A 17,511-nucleotide genomic window follows, 5' to 3' on the forward strand; every position below is an offset into this window, starting at 1 on the left:
TGAAAACATGCTTTAGGATTGGTATTGATTGTGATCACTTAACTTGTTTGCAATAACATGTATTAGTGTAATTAATGATAGTGTGCTTTTGCATCATTAGATAGTCTACATCGATTCCTTTAATTATAAACAGTTCTTTAACATTTAAGTGCCTTATGACTTCAAAATGGTGATTTTAGATTTGTTGATTTTTTTTCTTTTCGAGAAGCTCATTTTGAATATAAGCATACAAAAATCAACAATCTTGAGCCCTTAAATTAATATTCTAAAGCTATCAACTATACTTCAAGAGTTCAAGTGCTTAATATAGATTCCTTTGGACTATGAATGCATTGCTTTTTGCGTAATTGGTTTAGCTAGTCATGTCAAGATATTCAATTCAACTATAAGTTTGTTGAAATTAAAGCTTGAGTGGTCCTAAATTTAACTACACAAAATTTAAACTCAAATGTTGCATCAAGATACGTGTTTAATTTGATGTACTTCTTGATAAAGTATTAATAAAGATTTATATATATTAAAAAATTCTTAAATGATTAATATTTGCTTACGAGCATTGAGCATAGGATGAACAAAAGGTGATATGCGACCCAATAAATATTGGAGAAAACTATTTCATCATGAATTGGAACCAAATAGTTTATGATTTATCATTCACATTAAAAATAATAATATCAGCACTATATAGTGATGAGATATTTTTTATTTTGCACAATGAATTATTTGGACAATTTTTAAATGCATCTTTATAATCAAATATTTACTTTCTTTTATATATGCTTTAAAAGTATTTGTATTAATTATTGCCGTTATTTTTTAAAATTGTCTCACATGTGGAATTTTTTACTCATTAATTAAAAGTTGACGATTATATTAAAAAGTTTACTCTTAGGATTTGTTTGGGACGGCTTTCTTTTCTTAGTGCTTCTTAAAGCATTTTTATAGCATAAAATTTTAATTTTTAAATTAAAAATTCATTTTAAGAAGCAATAAAAAAACCATCTCAAACAAGCCTTAGAATTTTTTTGAGAATGTTTTTTACTACTTCTTAATAGGGGTGTCAATATTTGACACGACCCGGACCCGACCCGGAAAATCTGGGTTGGCCCCGACTCGATTTCAAAACGGGTCAGGTTCGGGTTCCAGAAATCGACCCGGAAAACCTTTTTTACTTATTCTTAAGGCTGCTTTCTAATAAACAAATTTTAAGCTGCTTCAAGAAACAAGAAAAAAGATGTCCCAAATGAAGCATTGAGATGACTTTTTTATTGATTCTTAAAATAATTTTTTAGTATTGTTGCGGGTTAGAATATACATGAAGGTAGAGTTAGAAAATTTTCTTCTGAGTGTTGTATGAATATCTAGCACACACAAATAGGAGATAAAAGAACACCAGGATTGTTACATGGAAAACCCGAAAAAGGGGAAAAACCATGGGGTCACGCCCAGTTGAAAAGTTCCACTAGCGTAGTTTGAGGTACAAGAGGCTGATTCGTCCCACAAGTTAGGACGATCAGATTACAATGAGTTTCTTCTGAATTGAAATTCAGTTACAAAGTTATGCAGAGTTCCGGCGTCACCTGAATATCCGGCATAATTCTGGCGTTATTCAGGCGGCGGAAAGAACTCCGGCGGTGGTCGAGGAGGAGCTGATTCTCCTTCCCCTTCTCTTCTTCTTCTCTTCTTCTTCCTGCTTGGGTCCCCTCTCATGAGAAATGAGGGGTCTATTTAAAGTTTTTCTGGAGTGTCATAGCTCGTAAATAGGTGTGAGATCAAGGGCAAATTGGGAGTGGTCGAATGGACGATCGATATTGAATCTCTTGATTGTGCACCGTCCATTAGACATTTGAAGGTCTTAACGATGTCGGAATTCGGTAATCTTGGGCTCGTTGGATTTGTCTCGTCGAGCCCTTCGATTTGACTATAAGCTCGTTAAAATCAGAGACCGTTTGGTAACTAAAATTATAGTATGAGCTTTTTAACAGCACTTTGGGTGCTTGATTTGGGCTCATTTGGGCTCGGATTGAGTTGAATTTGGTATCGTTGTGTTCGTATTTCCGAGATGATCAGTTTGACTTTAAGCTCGCTGAAATCGGAGTTCAGGAGCTCACATATTTAATTTTTGAAGTTTCCGATTCAATTTCGCCATGAGATTCGTGCTTGAATCTAGATAATTTTTTGAGAATATATCAAGTATAAAATTTTTAATTTTTATATTAAAAAATAGATTTAAAGAAAAAAAAATCGCCCTGCAAGAAGCTTTGTTATTTTTTTCTCCTTATTCTCACATTTTTTTTTCAATCAGAAGTGGGGGAAGAATATCCACGTGGATTCCACCTCACCACTCGATTAGGCATCAACGAACCTTCGCGGAAACCTCCGCTCCCGCAATAATTAAATTCTTATTTGATCCGTTTCTACTACTCGGCATTATATAGCGCCGTTCAGTTGCCGTTCACCGAGTATAGAAACATCAGCCGGTGGTGTACAGTCTCACGTCATAAGCGAAGAAGTTGCTGGGTGCCTCTGCGCCTGCCCGTCATCTGTTCGAGGAATTGCCTCTGAAGAGGAGGCTATGGCTTCGGTAGGCAACAACGTGGCGGGAGGGCTCGAAGCAGGGCTTATCAAGCCCGGCAGCGTCGGCAGTGGGCTCAGCAAGGAGACGCGCCATGGACACGGGCGCACCGCGCACAACATGTCGTCTTCTTCGCTTCGAAAGAAATCGGACGTCACGCTCGTTTCCAAGGTTCGGTGGGAGATTCTTCGAAATTTCTTGGCTAACCTACAGGAGATTTTCCTCGGGACGAAGCTTTTCGTTCTGTTTCCGGCGGTTCCGCTCGCCATTGTCGCACAAAGCTTTGGCCTCGGACGCGTGAGTCCATACTGGCTCCTTCTTTGATTTTCGTTTGTTCTATTAAGTTTTTTTTTTAGAGCAGAAAGGAAAAGCGAATTTTTCCTTTCCCAATCCACTTGAATACTACCAACAAAGCTAGTAACCCTTTATTAATAAATATTAATTAATTAAAGTGCCCTTGAATCTAATGCAAGTAATGTAACTCTCCATCATTTGAAATCTATAACAAAGGAGAACAGGCAAAAAGAAATTTTGATGAAAGGACCCATAATTCATTGATTAAAGGAGGAATTTTTATTATTAAGTTCATGAATTTGAGTAAAATATTTTAAGATTTATTCCTCCCACCTTTTCCTCTTGTTTTTTTTAGAGAATAACATTGGCAGTATCCTATGATATCATATGTATTTTTTAAAATATCCGAGTCATATGTTTCAATCAAAGCACTATAGCACCACAAACTGTTTTATTGTGGTTGTGGGGTATGACTGTGAGTCTGTGACTTTCTGGTTTTTGTTTTCTAATTTTATGCTATATGATTTGTTTTTTAATATAAAATATTTTAAATGATATCGATGTGCTGGAGTACTAATATCCGTCGAATTGGGCGTTATTATAAGTTACATTAACATTATGAACTTAAAATAGTAATTGACATATAATTCTTCACATAATTCATCTTGATCTGTTGGTTAGGAGCTTAGACTATCAATTAAGATTTTGTTTAAGAGGACTTTCTTGATGCTTCTTAAAGCAACTTTTTAGTACATAATTTTAAATTTTATACTAAAAAAGTTACTTTAAAAAACAACCACCAGAAAACCGTCCCAAATGAAGGAATCATTTACTGCAAGGATGCAAAATGGGGTCATCGGCACTGGAGACGGGCATATTTTTGTTCTCTTGCTACTGTATCAGTTGTCCTCCTATGTGTACGACTGTATGAGCGTATGATGATTGCACATGCATTTTGTCCACGCTTTCTTTTTCTTACTTTTAATTTGTGCTTTAGTGACTGCAATGTCAATGAAAGGACCTCATGATATCTGCAAAATTAGATGAATTTAGATGAACCGTATATATTTTATTTCTCTTGTTGGTTGCCCGTAAATTAATCAACTTAAATCTAATCATATTTGCTTTGATTTATTTTTCTATTTTAAGTATGATTAAGGTTCTCAAAAAAAAAAATCTACACTCGTTGAGTACCTTCTTGCCAAACATCTTAACAGTTTTAATTCCTTGCAGGCATGGGTATTTACATTAAGTTTGCTAGGCCTCACTCCTCTTGCAGAACGAGTTAGCTTTTTGACTGAGTAAGCTCTTTGCCCTTATTTTTTTACCTACTGGGATCCAGAACAAGCATGCTTATATAATTTTATTAAAGATTCCTTTCTGTCGATATTGTCTTTTTGTGATGTAGACTTAGCATTTACCATCGGTTATCATATTCAGATGAGTTTTTTATTGACAGCCTTTTCAACGTGTTTTTAGCTTAGTATTCTTCAATTATTGCAAACCAACATCCTTGATGTTACGCATGCCTGACTCATATCATCATCCTGTTTACTTTTGCTGTGTGATTATTTATGTAGATAAATCATTATGGATTATAGTTTGGTTAGGTATGAGGTTTTTTGTTTTTTTTATTTTTTTATTTTTTTGGTTAGTTACAAGGTTAAGGCTTCGCTTGAGACAACATTCTTATTGTTTCTTAAAGCAGCTTTTTAGTATAAAATGTTTTAATTTTTTGGCTAGAAAGTTGTTTTATGAAGCAGTAAGAAAATTAACGGTCTCAAAGGAAGCCTAAAACATAAAAATCCAGACAACTTTGCTTTCAGGATTGATGATGGCTTTAAGTTTCAAAATCTTCACCAATTAAGATCAGTTAGGAATTGGTCCAGTTTTAAAATTGTTGTTCCTTAGAATCATGTTAGCTTAGTAGTTTCTTTCTTCTATAAGTAGAAGAAAATTTTTACCCAAGTGAAGCCATATAGCGCGCAAGCCAAGCAATAAAGATTAGTTTTGAGTTCAGTTCTCTCTCCTTCCCTTCTCTCTCTCTCTCTCCCTCTCTTCCAAGAAGCTCAAGAAGAGCTTCTTCTTCCTCCAAGAAATCCCAACAATATCAGTTATGCCCACTTGTTTTTCTATTTTTTGTTTTATGTTTTTAAAAGTATATAGTTAGTCAAAGAAAAAATATTTGTTAATAATATTTTCATTTCTTGTTTTTGGAAACAAATGGCTTCGTAAAAAATTTGTAAAAACAATATGAGGATGCTCTCACGTATTTTAGATATTGGTTTAGGTGGCAGTTTTGATTAATTGAAAGGCTAATTAATCCATTTTGTGATCAAATATAGTTATAAGTTAAATCATAAAGGTTTTATTAATTGGTATTTAATAGTTACATTTAGTCTAGAACAAAATAATTTATCAGTAACTGTTTATTACGGTTAAATATACAAACCAATCAGGATTTTCAGTAGGATCATTAAATTTTTATTATTTAAAATTGCAATGATTAGCATAGTAGAATAAATAAATTGATTATTTACCGAGATGATAGTTAAATATTTAGATTGATTAGCGATCAGAATTCAATTAAGATCATTAATATTATAAGTATTAAATTATGAAAAGTGATTATGTGATAATAGTTAATGTATTTTAAATTAATAAGAAAAATTGGTAATTAAATAATAATATAAGCTATTTGATGATTAATTAAGATTATTAATATGTTATTATTTGGGGTGCTCTTTGTTTGGATAAAGTTGAAAAATAGAATTAAATTGATCTTATTTGATTTGTTTAGTTTGATTGTTAAAGTATTGGTTCGGTTATTGATTATAATCTTGACTTTACTTGATTTTTTTTTTTTAAATTTGATTTTTTTAATAAAATTGATCAAACCAAAATTAAAATTACATTAATCCTTCAAATAATAAATCAATTAAGTCATAAATTATAAATAAATTTAATTAGAATAATGAGTTCTAATTATGTGTTAGTCGAATTTATTATCATAATTATATAATATTAATTATGTCTTCTATTTCTATTCTACATACTTTTTTTCTAGAAACACCGAGAGCATACAAACATGAATTTTGTTTTATGTGAATAAAAAAAAACGAAACAAGACAAATTTAAATAAAAAAATAGCAAAATAATTTACACATGGCATAAATGATTTTTATATTCTATTTTGTTTAAAAATTTGTTTTACAAAGCAAGGAAGATTTTCATGGTGAATTGATGAATGGACCTTTAGCATATAACCTGCCCTAAAATATAGTTAAAACTTTATATTAAGCAGTTAAGTACCAGTATTAGTGCGCTGAGGGTTTGTAGTTTTTCTGCTTTTGTTTTCATGCTTAGAAAAACAAATTAGAGAAATTCCTTCAACACAAGATAAATCAACACACCATTTCTATGTGGCCAAATTTTAGGAAGGAGAATATTTAACTTAGAGCGTCTCCAGCCGAATGCCTAACACTCATTTGGCGTCGCTGATTTGCTCCATTCGACAACCAAATAAAATGCCATTCGTGTGAGGGTGAACAAACGTTGTTCACACGCTATTTTTTTTTTAATTCGAAAATTAGGTTAGAAAAAAAATTATGAGAAGGAATATACACAGAATATTCTCTTTTGGGTGTTAGAAAATGGAATTCAGTTAGAAACTAGTTACTACAATTTTGCGTATTACTGCACTTTGGAATGAAAATTGAGTTTTTCATTAGGAGATGCCCTTATAGTTTAGCAACTGGTTCACAATAAGAAATAATTTCAATAGGGCTATAGGAGTAAAAATGATTTGGAGCCTGACATTTTCATAATAGCTTGAAAACACCTTCAAGTTAGGCATTTTCATGAAAGTCCCCATGTCTAAGGCATTTTCATGAAAGTGCCTACCTGATAGGTGTTTTCTAACCTAAATACAAAAATTTCTATCTGCTTCACATGCATTTTAGTGCTATTGCCTTCCACCCGCACAACATAAGAAATTCAAGCTGTTGTATGCGGTGCAATTGGCATTTAAATTTTTGGTGAGAAATCATCCTTCCTTCAAAATGGGGATTGCATCTAAGCTAAAAATCCCATTTTTTTCATTGTCCTATTTTTTAAAACTTACTTAATTGCTTTTCTTTTACCTCTCTTCCTAAACATTGAGTTAACGAGGTTAGTGTATTTATTTAATAATTATTTTTAAATATATTACTTAAAGAAATTATAGTTTATTCTATTTATTTTTATCTATAAAAAATATATTCATCTTTGTGTAGGCCTTTAGGAAGTTCTCATTCATAACATGAAAAAAAATCATGCACACAAGTTTTCGTTGCAAATTTTATAAATTCATGATTGGACTAAAAACTTCAATAAATTTTTTTATGATATTCTTTCTAAATATTTTTTTTGCTAGAAATAATTTCAATCATGCAAATGATGATCACATTTTTTAAGTGAGGATAAAGATATTTTAATTATCCAATTAAAATATGACAATTAATATAAAATTTAATCATAAATATGATTATGACTCAATTTTATTATACTATATTTTATTCTATAATTAGTCTAGAATGGATTTCAATGTACTAATATTCATCACTATATATATATATCACTAAAAATAAAAATGAAAGGTTAGCTCATCTTCAATTTAGCTAACCTAATAATAATGAGATTAGACAATTTATAATGAAACTTTTTATGCATATATATTATTTTCAAGTTGTCAATGAGAATTTCTTAAAGGTCTATATAAAAATGAGCATATGTTTAATAGATAAAAATAATTAGAACAAGCTATAATTATGTTTAAAAGATAGTTATCTATTTAAAAATAATTATCAACATGCTCATCACTTGAGGGTAATAGTGTCTCACTTGAGGGTAATATATGTTTAAATACACTTTTTGGTGAAATTTGATTCCCTATTGTTATAACCAGGGTGTCAAACTTTATTATATGTAGGCATCACTGAGATTGATCTAGTTGAAATAATCATAAAAAAGTAGTGAAAAAAACACCTTTGAAACACCAAGAATTTTGTAGTTTGGTTTCAACTATAGCTGTTGGAGAAAAAGAATTCATATAGCCGACCCCACGTAGTGGGATAAAAGCTTGGTGTTGTTGTTGTTGTTGTTGGTTTCAACTATAGCTGTGGACATACAATAATAAAGATGATCTCATCTACTAATAAAGAAATCATAATCATCAAGTATAAAGCAAGAGCACTCTCCTTAGCCACAAATGTAATTTTATTTGTCTCACAACTGTCATCTAACGTCACTTACAAATCTAAGCTATAGTTTTGTTTTTAGCTGCTCAATCAAAGCTGTTCTTCCTTTGAAATGCGCAGACTAATTTGTTTTGCTTCTGCATGGGTAGTTTTCAATATCGGTCCATTTTTGTCTCCTCTTTATTTCCTTGTATTTCATATTAAATAACTCTCATCTTCTTTGCCTTTTGCCTTGATTTTTTTTTTTTCCAGGCAAATTGCTTTCTACACTGGCCCTACTGGTACATAATATTTTCATTTTGCTTTGCAAACTACTTACATCCATACACCTATTGTAGATGTAAAAATAAATTAACAAAACTATTTTGTTACTGCTACAGTGGGGGGTCTACTAAATGCGACATGTGGGAATGCAACAGAGCTTATTATAGCTTTGTTTGCACTGTACAAAGGTAAGATTGACGTTGTCAAGTTCTCCCTGATTGGCTCAATCCTCTCCAATTTGCTGCTTGTTCTTGGCACCTCCCTCTTCTGTGGCGGCATTATTAACCTCCGTAAGGAGCAAACTTTTGATCGGGTAAATCACCTAAGGATACTTTATTATTAGCATAATTACTTTTAGGGGGATTTACATACATGTCATTTTATACTACTCTATTTACATATTTAACACTTGAAACTTTAATATTACATATATACCATCTTATATTATTTTAATATCAAATATGTCACCCATATTTCATTCCCACCACCCATATATTTCATTCCTACCACCCATATTTGATATGAAAGTGAACTATGGGTGATATATATGTAATATTAAAATTTTAGGTGTTCGATATGTAAATAGAATAGTATATAGTGGTATGCATGCAAATCTCCCTTACTTTTAATGTAAAGCATTATTTTATTTCTGTATATTTTATGGGGTCACAAATTTTTTTTCCTTTTTTGTACTTAACATGATTTTCATTTTTATTTTCCAGAAACAAGCTGATGTAAACACGAGCCTTCTGATGCTGGGTGCTCTTTGCCATATGCTTCCACTGATGTTCAGATATGCTGTGAGCTCTGGCGAGGACATCGGATCTTCTTCACCAACACTGACATTGTCAAGGGTATGCAGCATTGTTATGCTAGTTGCCTACATTGCTTACCTTTTCTTTCAATTGAAGACCCATCGCCAGCTTTTTGAGTCACAAGAGGTAAAATACTTATAACCAAAGATCTAAACCTTGCTAGTTAGTTTTTAGTTTTATATTTCCTACTCAATGCTTCAATTTTCCAAATGAATCAATTTCAATTTTCTAACAACCAGGAAGATGAGGACAATGATGATGTGGTTTCTGAAGATGAAGCAGTCATTGGATTCCCTAGTGCATTAGCTTGGCTGGTTGGCATGACAATCGTTATCGCAATTCTTTCGGAATATGTTGTTGGAACGATTGAGGTAGATCTTTTAAGTTTTATAAGCATTTTATGTTGGCACCAAATTTTATTTTGTACCCTTTAGCACTTTTTTTCTTGATAAAACCCACACATGGGGCCTATGCGTTTCATAAAATAATAAAAGTACAGGTTCTTAAAGAATTAAAAGTTATCTAAAAATACAGTCTTTGAAGTAAAACCTATGAGCTAATTATTCTACTAAATATAAAAAAGCGAAAAAGAAAATAAAGGGGTAACACCAAAAGGGAATCAAGGAATTAAACCAAAACAGAAAAGCATCAACAACAACGCAACAGCAAAAGGAACCACAACAACCATTGAAAAACCTGCACAAACACTGAAAAACAGAAATAGGCAAACAAGAGCAACCGAGAACTAACCAAACTATGGCCAACAACATCATCCTAGATAAGCCATAGAAATGAAGCCACAACACTCGCACAACCCAACAATAGCCAAAAACAAACATCAAAAGAAAATGAACAACCACTAAGGAGAAACCACACCACCCACATACCCCAGCCGCAACAACACTCACACAACCCAGCATCTCTCTCTCTCAATCAACATAGGCCCAGCCACCAACAATCCACAGAAGACCATTAAAGAGAGGCCCACACCAACCACAAAACTAGACAACATTATTTTTTAGGTTTGCGCTTACGACGCTTACCAACACGAGAGAAGGCATTAACAACAACACGACTCACATCCAACCCATACAACTAATGAAACGAAGCAACTTGCTCATCCACCATGTCATGCTCAGTAGCCCCGCAAAGTGATAAAGGTGGCCCATCAAGCTAGTCAGATTGCTCCAAACAAGTGTCCCCCGATCTAGAAACCAACTGAGCATTTAGTACATTAGGAGAAATCATATCAATAGGAACATCAACAAGAGTTTCAATTTTCTTTGGCCCCACAGGAGAGGGCAACTTAACCGGGTCAATAGAATCCATAGGTGATTCGGCAGAAAGATCCAAACCACTAGACAGTGCATTCACCACCATCTTATAGGAAATGCTTGATTTCAAGTATTTCCTAACCACTTTGGCAACAAAACTCAAGAATAATTGCTGTCCACAGCAGGGAAACAGCCCAAAACTGAATGAAAACAGAGAAAAATTGCAGCAAATGTGGAGAAAAGACTTGTACTTTACTAATAGATGCAAGGAAAATAGCAAAGATACAAGGATCCTCTATTCGAGGGGAGGATCACACTCTCCCAATCTCTAGAATACGATCTAGAGCCCAAATCCACAAGAAGAACAAAAGAAAACTTCTCAATCAAATCACATGCCCCTAATCTCTCCTTTTCTCCCTACTTAATGCATACCATTCAAAAATAACCTAAAAGGACCTAATTGCCCTTGCTCCCACATCTTTTGGCTCCAAGAAACAAATTCAAAACTAAGCGGACCCCTCCAAACCCACGCCTGGTTCTTCCGCCGGCTTCCTTGCTCTGTCCGCCTTTTCCCTCCGCGTGTAGACAAACCGAGCCGGCCCAATGGATTGGGCCGGCGGTCTAACACCATCATATTAGTCTGACAAACATCTCCATCCACCTCACGCTCACCATCCCAGCCAATTTGAGAAGGAACCAAAACATTATCAAAAGCCCCCACACCACCAGCATCAGCTAGGGCCAGACCAGGAGAATACTCCAAAGTGCCCACATTATTCTCCACAATGTTTTATAAGCATTTTATGTTGGCATCCAATTTTATTTTGTCTTACTTCAATCCGAAATAAGGCTGATTCATTCTTGGTTAAGTTGACATACCTTCATAACAATACTGATCTTAACAGTATACACTTACCTTGTAATTAACCAATATATATAAATCTTCATGTGTAGGCTGCATCAAATTCTTGGGGCATATCTGTTAGTTTCATTAGCATCATATTACTACCCATTGTCGGGAATGCAGCAGAACATGCTGGTGCCATCATCTTTGCACTCAAGAACAAGCTAGTAAGTTCCCTATATACTCGTTCTTTTCCATCTGATTTAGTGAAGGTGAAGAAGCTTATTGAGTTAATATCCATTTGGTACAGGATATAACTCTCGGAGTGTCGTTGGGTTCAGCAACTCAGATTTCCATGTTTGTGGTGAGAATTTGATGATAGTCTGATACTCTGCACCATATCATACGTTTTTTCAGCTTTTGAATTATAGGATCTAACATTGTTCATCCACGATGCAGGTTCCATTAAGCGTTATTGTAGCGTGGATAATGGGCATTCAAATGGATCTTGATTTCAGATTACTGGAGACTGGTGCTCTTGTTGTCTCAATTTTGTTGACATCGTTTGCTTTACAGGTAGAATGACAATCTTTTTATGACCAGTTTAAAGATCTTTTAAATGAACTCTAATCTATTCTCTTACTTCCATTTGCTGCTATAGATCTCTTTAAGCTTTCTTAACTTTATATATACGTTCAGTATCAGTTATGGTCTTGATGCATGGAAAACTTTTGATGACCCAAAAAATCAATTTTGCCCCTCTAAAAAGCCTTTTTGCCCCTACCTGTAGTTGCTGCAGTCCTCTTTATATTTGAGCCATCTTATTCTAACAGCTTGATTCATCTCTATCATCTATTGTATTTTATGTTTTATCTTCTCTCAATGCATGTATTCTCTGTTTTTGAATTGCTTTGAAAATGGTAGTAATGAAGACTCATTTTTCTATGCAACAACTTTAATTCAAAAATATTTTTTGAAAGCTGAAAAAAAAACTTTTTTAAACAACTGTGTTCAGACATTTTGTTTGCATTTGAAAGTTAAATTTTATTTTTTTAAAAAACAACTTTTCATATATATATATAAAAGAATTGGTCCCCTTCAAAATCAGAGTTGGTTCCGCCCCTTAGGTAGATGATAATATCATTCTTGTTAATATTCTCATCTCTGTTTCTTATTTTTGAAGGATGGATCTTCACACTATCTCAAAGGTTTTGTTCTTCTTCTTTCTTACATTGTTATCGGGGCATGTTTCTTTGTACTCGGGAGCCCACCAGGTATTTACTGCTCATGAATTTTTGCATTTGAAAGCCTAATTTTCTTTGCGAAGATCAGCCTATGATAATCTTTTTTATCCTCATGAAATGACAGGCAATGGTAATGGTGTCAACGTCAATTCAATCCCTGCAACTTTCAGCACTGTGGAGGCTTAGTAGGCTGGAAGGCATGTCTCAATTTCCCCTGAAGATATCTGAATCAACATCTATATGCTTTTTTCATGCTAATATAGGTTTGCTTTGGGACAGCTTTCTTGCCGCTTTCAAAAACAAATTTTTAGTAAAAAAAAATAATTTTTATACTAAAAAATGCTTTAAGAAGCAGTAAGAAAGCCGTCCCAAATACAGCCATAATCTCGTATTATTATATGTTATAGCAAGAAAATCCATTTAATCTGCTTTAAAATTCCTTCATAATTTATAATTTCTCATATTTAAGTTGTTTACTTAAGCTTGTTGTTTTATTTTTGCAGATTTTCTGGCCCTCTGTTGGAGATACAGATGTATGCTCATCAGCTTCGTGGTAGTTTGGTAGCGAGAAGCAGCCTAGTTTGTGGCCGAAAATTTGAACATTTTGGAGGGTCAATTTTGTCCTCCAAAGACTCTTTTTGGACGGATAGAGAGGATCAGCTCTTGTATGTGATTTCCATTGCTTTTGTATATTATTATTGGTTTTCTTTGTGGATGATAAAGAAACCTAAATTTCCTTAGTATAAAAGTGTTTTTCTTTTTGCTTCCTTATTTTCCTTTCACCTCATGCGTCTACCATTTTGTTGGGATAAAGCTTACCAAAAAATGAAAATGAAAATTGTTATTTTCATTGTTACATTTTATCATTTTATTGATGCATAAAAACTCCAAAATACCCTAATTTAATTTCTCGGCTATACAAATTTGATTCGAAATGGTCCCTCGTGGTTTAATTGTGATATAAAATTGATCCTTATTAGTCTCAAAGAGATCATTTTGAATTAATTTGGTATGATCAAATGACTAGATTGGTGCAACGTAATATGTTGTGACTAAGGTTTCGTTTGGGATGACTTTTTATTATTTCTTAAAACAATTTTTTATATACAAAAAAAATTATTTTTGAATTATAAAACTGTTTTATGAAGTAATAAGCAAGCCGTCCCAAATGAAGCCTAAATTGTCTCAAGTGCAAGTTTAAGGTCCAAGATTATTTAGCTTAGTGTGTGAGTTCAAGTTTTTTATTATTATTATAAATTGATTTAGTTGGATTTATTAAAGATTTTATGGATGGTAAATGGGAAGTGATTGCTTGAAAGTTTCGCCACCTATTTGGGGGGCAAATTATTATGTCCGGTGTCCGGATTCGTCCGGAGGCGAATCTGGACGCGCCACGTCACCCCGACCCCGGTGCATCCGGGTGATGTGGCGCGTTTGGATTTGCCTCCGGACTGTTCAGACTCGCACGTAATAATTTGCCTATTTGAATAGGTTGGAGTAGCTCCAGTAGAAGATAAGATTAGAGAGAGAGTCGCCTTAGATGGTTTGGTCACATAAAAGGCGGCCTTCCGATGACCCGGTTAAGAGAGTAGAGGTATTAGATTTGACTTATGTTAAGAAAGGTAGGGGTAGACCTAAAAAGACTTGGTTAGAAATATTAGGAATGACCTTTATTTATTAGATTTAAACGAGAATTTGACTTTTAATAGGACACAATGGAGAAAAAGGATTCATATAGCCGACCCCACGTAGTGGGATAAAGGCTTGATGTTGTTGTTGTTGTTGTGAGTGAAAAGTTTAACTTATCGTACCAATTCAAATTGTGAATGTAGTTTGATTGTATGTAAAACTATATAAAAACTTTTAGGTTTAACATGCTCTTGTTCGTTCATTGCACATTTACTTATTATTTTATACCATTAAATATTTATGTGATAATTATTTTATTACATAAATATGTTTGCATCACATTTTTTTTTTTTGGGTATGGAGACTATTTGTATGACTTTGGTATTTAGTGATTCTAATGTCGTATAAATTTGAATACTCACTATTTTTATCTTATAATCTATTAAATTATTCAATTGTATGGTGTCACACTTATATGATATATTCTCTTGGATTACAAATTTGTAAGCTAATATCATATAGTATAATTATATTTATCTGTGTTTAACACTTAGGTTTCGTTTGTGACAGCTTTTTTATTGTTTCTCAAAGCAGCTTTTTTGTACAAAAATTAAAATTTTTGTAAAAGGAAGCTGCTTTAAAAAGCAATAAAAAAGCCATCCCAAACGAAGCCTTAATCACTATAGTATTAACTAATCACATCTTATATGATTTTATTGTTATAATTATACATTGATTGATTAATTTGTTTAATTGACTAATTTGTGAGACTATTTATATGACTTTGATATTTCTTTATTTAAACTACTTAATTATGGTTTGATGTCATGAAATTATTCCATTAGGAGTTAGGACAACTAATCTCCGAAAGAGATTTTTATTACTAAGTCTTATAGAATGAGATTATATATGGAACTATTTGTATTAATTTCATTGAGATCATGATGTGTAATATGGAAGACACTCATGAAAAGACTTGTAGGCATCAAATCATAAGAAATACTAGCAATGATTGTCTTTGACATCTAATTTGTGATTATGGCACTGATGATGTTGTAGTAATGAGGGCCAATTTGTTGATTACACGACCAAAATACACATATGATGAGCCAAAGCAAATGCATGAGGTTATATGTGGGCTTTGGATAGAAGTGTCAATTTGGGTCAATGGGTTTGGTTCGGGTCAAACCCATAACTGACTTGGAAATATTCAAGTCAATCCGAACCCTACCCGGTTTTAAAAACGGGTCAGGTTTTTGGACCTGAACCCGACCCGATTTGGGTCCGGGTCAACCCAACCTGACAAGAATGACCCGGGGTTGACCCAAAATTGCTAGTTTTCGGGTCAAAATCGGGTTAATCTTCGATTTTCGGGTCAAATACGAGTTTTTGTATCAATTTCAGGTCATTTTCGGGTTGCTGGGTCAACCCGAACCTGACCCGATTTTTAAAACGGGTTGATTTGTTGAACCCAAATCCGACCCTTTTCGGGTCCGGGTCGACCCGAACCCGGATTTTTTCGGATCAGGTTTCGGGTCATGTCAAAAATTGACACCCCTAGCATTGGAAGAGGAAGATCAAAGTTAAGATGCAAGGGATTAGAAGTAATTTAACTCTAGCACCAAATTGATATATAATGAGAGCTCAGTAATGACATGAATAAGCTCGTATCAAACTCATAGTAAAGGAGATGATAAAAATCAAAATAAATAAGAAAAAAATGGATATAGATGCTAATAGATGGTGTAAAAATACAAAAGTATTAAAGTGAAGTCTAGCAAATGACTATAACAAAAAAATAAATAAATTGAATTAAGTTCTTAAATCAATTATGAAACCCTAATCACAAGAGAAATTTTTACTTACGGAGACCGGACACAGAGAATCATCTAGTTTGTCTCTGTGAACAATAAAAGCACAAAAAATTGAACTTTTACTGTTCACATAAACAAAATTGAATGATTCAAGCGTCATATCTCAGCACATAATAATCTCTCATAATCCCTTGACTCCTTATATACCTCAATAATTCATAAAATTTGAAATATAAAAGCAAATATAGGAAATCCCAAAATACTGAAATAATTTTAAGATTATTTTATTGTAGTCTAATGCCCTATATCAAGATAACTGCATAAACTATAGCACCTATACATGTTGAAATTATTGCTGAGCATGATAATGCTTTAATTTAATGTCCTTGTTAATGCTTTGGATGCTTGAGAAGTCTTGTCAATTCAATGAAATACACTGCAGAACATTATTAGATCGACAAACACTAAAGAATACTCATGCTAAGCCACATGATATAAAAATTAAAATAGGCTTAAGGGTTCTAATAATTGTATCAAAGATAAACCTACTTACCTATCTAGCTTTATTAGACTAATGCAGACTTTGAAATTTATGTAAGCTAAAAACCCTAGTAATAAGTATATAAAAGGACCTAAGCAATTCACATGAAGCTATTTTCAAATAATAATAATAATAATAAAATGTTATTGCAGAAAGCAGTACAAAAATTTTAATTTAGAGTTTAAGATTTATGGTTTAATTTTTGTATCGAAAATTTTCTTTAAGAAACAGTAAAAAAATCGTCTCAAATGAAGTCTTAGATTTTATTTAAAATGTCTTAATCTTTTATATTATTGTTTTTAAAGTTTCTTTCACAATCATAATTTTAAAATTGCTTATTCAAAAACGATGTCTTACAAATAAATATTATTTTTCGCTAACTATTTTTCTTTCCCAAAAAGAAGTTGAAAAAGCTCTCCCAAATAAAAATTTATTTTCTTTTATCTTCTTTATCATATCCATAAATGCAGAAAGGAATTTCAAGATTAAGTTTGAGAATTTCTTGAAGTATCATTATGAATCATAATTTTGGAGAATTGCTAAAGAAAAGAATCTAAAATAAATAATAAATTTGTTCGCAATAGTTAGTTTAATTATAAATCAAATATATAGGGAGAAAATATTAGATATAAATATTATTGAGAAAGTATTAAGAAGTTTTCCAATTAAATATGATCATATTGTTGTCATCATAAAAAAAGTCTAAAGATTTTTGTTAATATTTAGTGAAGAAACTAATAGTTTTCTGCAAGTACGTGAAATCAAATTGAGAGTAAAAAGTCATATTTGTTCAGTTATTTTAATGAAAGATAAATTTTATAATTTCAAGAAATAAATTAATATAATTAAAATGACGATGAAAATTGTTGCGTCCAGGAGTATTCGCGGCGGTAGAGAAATATATGGTTTAACGTCTTAGCATTGTACGAAGATCCAGCACACAAGAGGATGAGAGAGGGGGTGAAACATTCATAAGAGAC

The 17,511-nt window shown here is 32.7% G+C and overlaps 1 protein-coding gene across 1 annotated transcript; it reads left to right on the top strand.

The window, feature by feature from the left end:
- Nucleotides 1-2,445: 2,445 nt before the first annotated feature.
- LOC110097786 (vacuolar cation/proton exchanger 1a) lies at nucleotides 2,446-13,327 on the top strand. The gene is made up of 12 exons (XM_020824350.2): nucleotides 2,446-2,872; nucleotides 4,103-4,170; nucleotides 8,359-8,387; nucleotides 8,487-8,683; nucleotides 9,093-9,311; nucleotides 9,425-9,556; nucleotides 11,414-11,530; nucleotides 11,614-11,667; nucleotides 11,763-11,879; nucleotides 12,487-12,577; nucleotides 12,672-12,744; nucleotides 13,051-13,327. Exons 1-11 carry the CDS (start codon nucleotides 2,576-2,578, stop codon nucleotides 12,731-12,733), a joined length of 1,383 nt encoding a protein of 460 aa, XP_020680009.1. The 5' UTR covers nucleotides 2,446-2,575; the 3' UTR covers nucleotides 12,734-12,744; nucleotides 13,051-13,327.
- Nucleotides 13,328-17,511: the final 4,184 nt, after the last annotated feature.

The sequence above is a fragment of the Dendrobium catenatum genome, unplaced genomic scaffold, assembly GCF_001605985.2.
Source record: "Dendrobium catenatum unplaced genomic scaffold, ASM160598v2 fragScaff_scaffold_847, whole genome shotgun sequence".
In the NCBI taxonomy this organism is placed as follows: Eukaryota; Viridiplantae; Streptophyta; class Magnoliopsida; order Asparagales; family Orchidaceae; genus Dendrobium; species Dendrobium catenatum.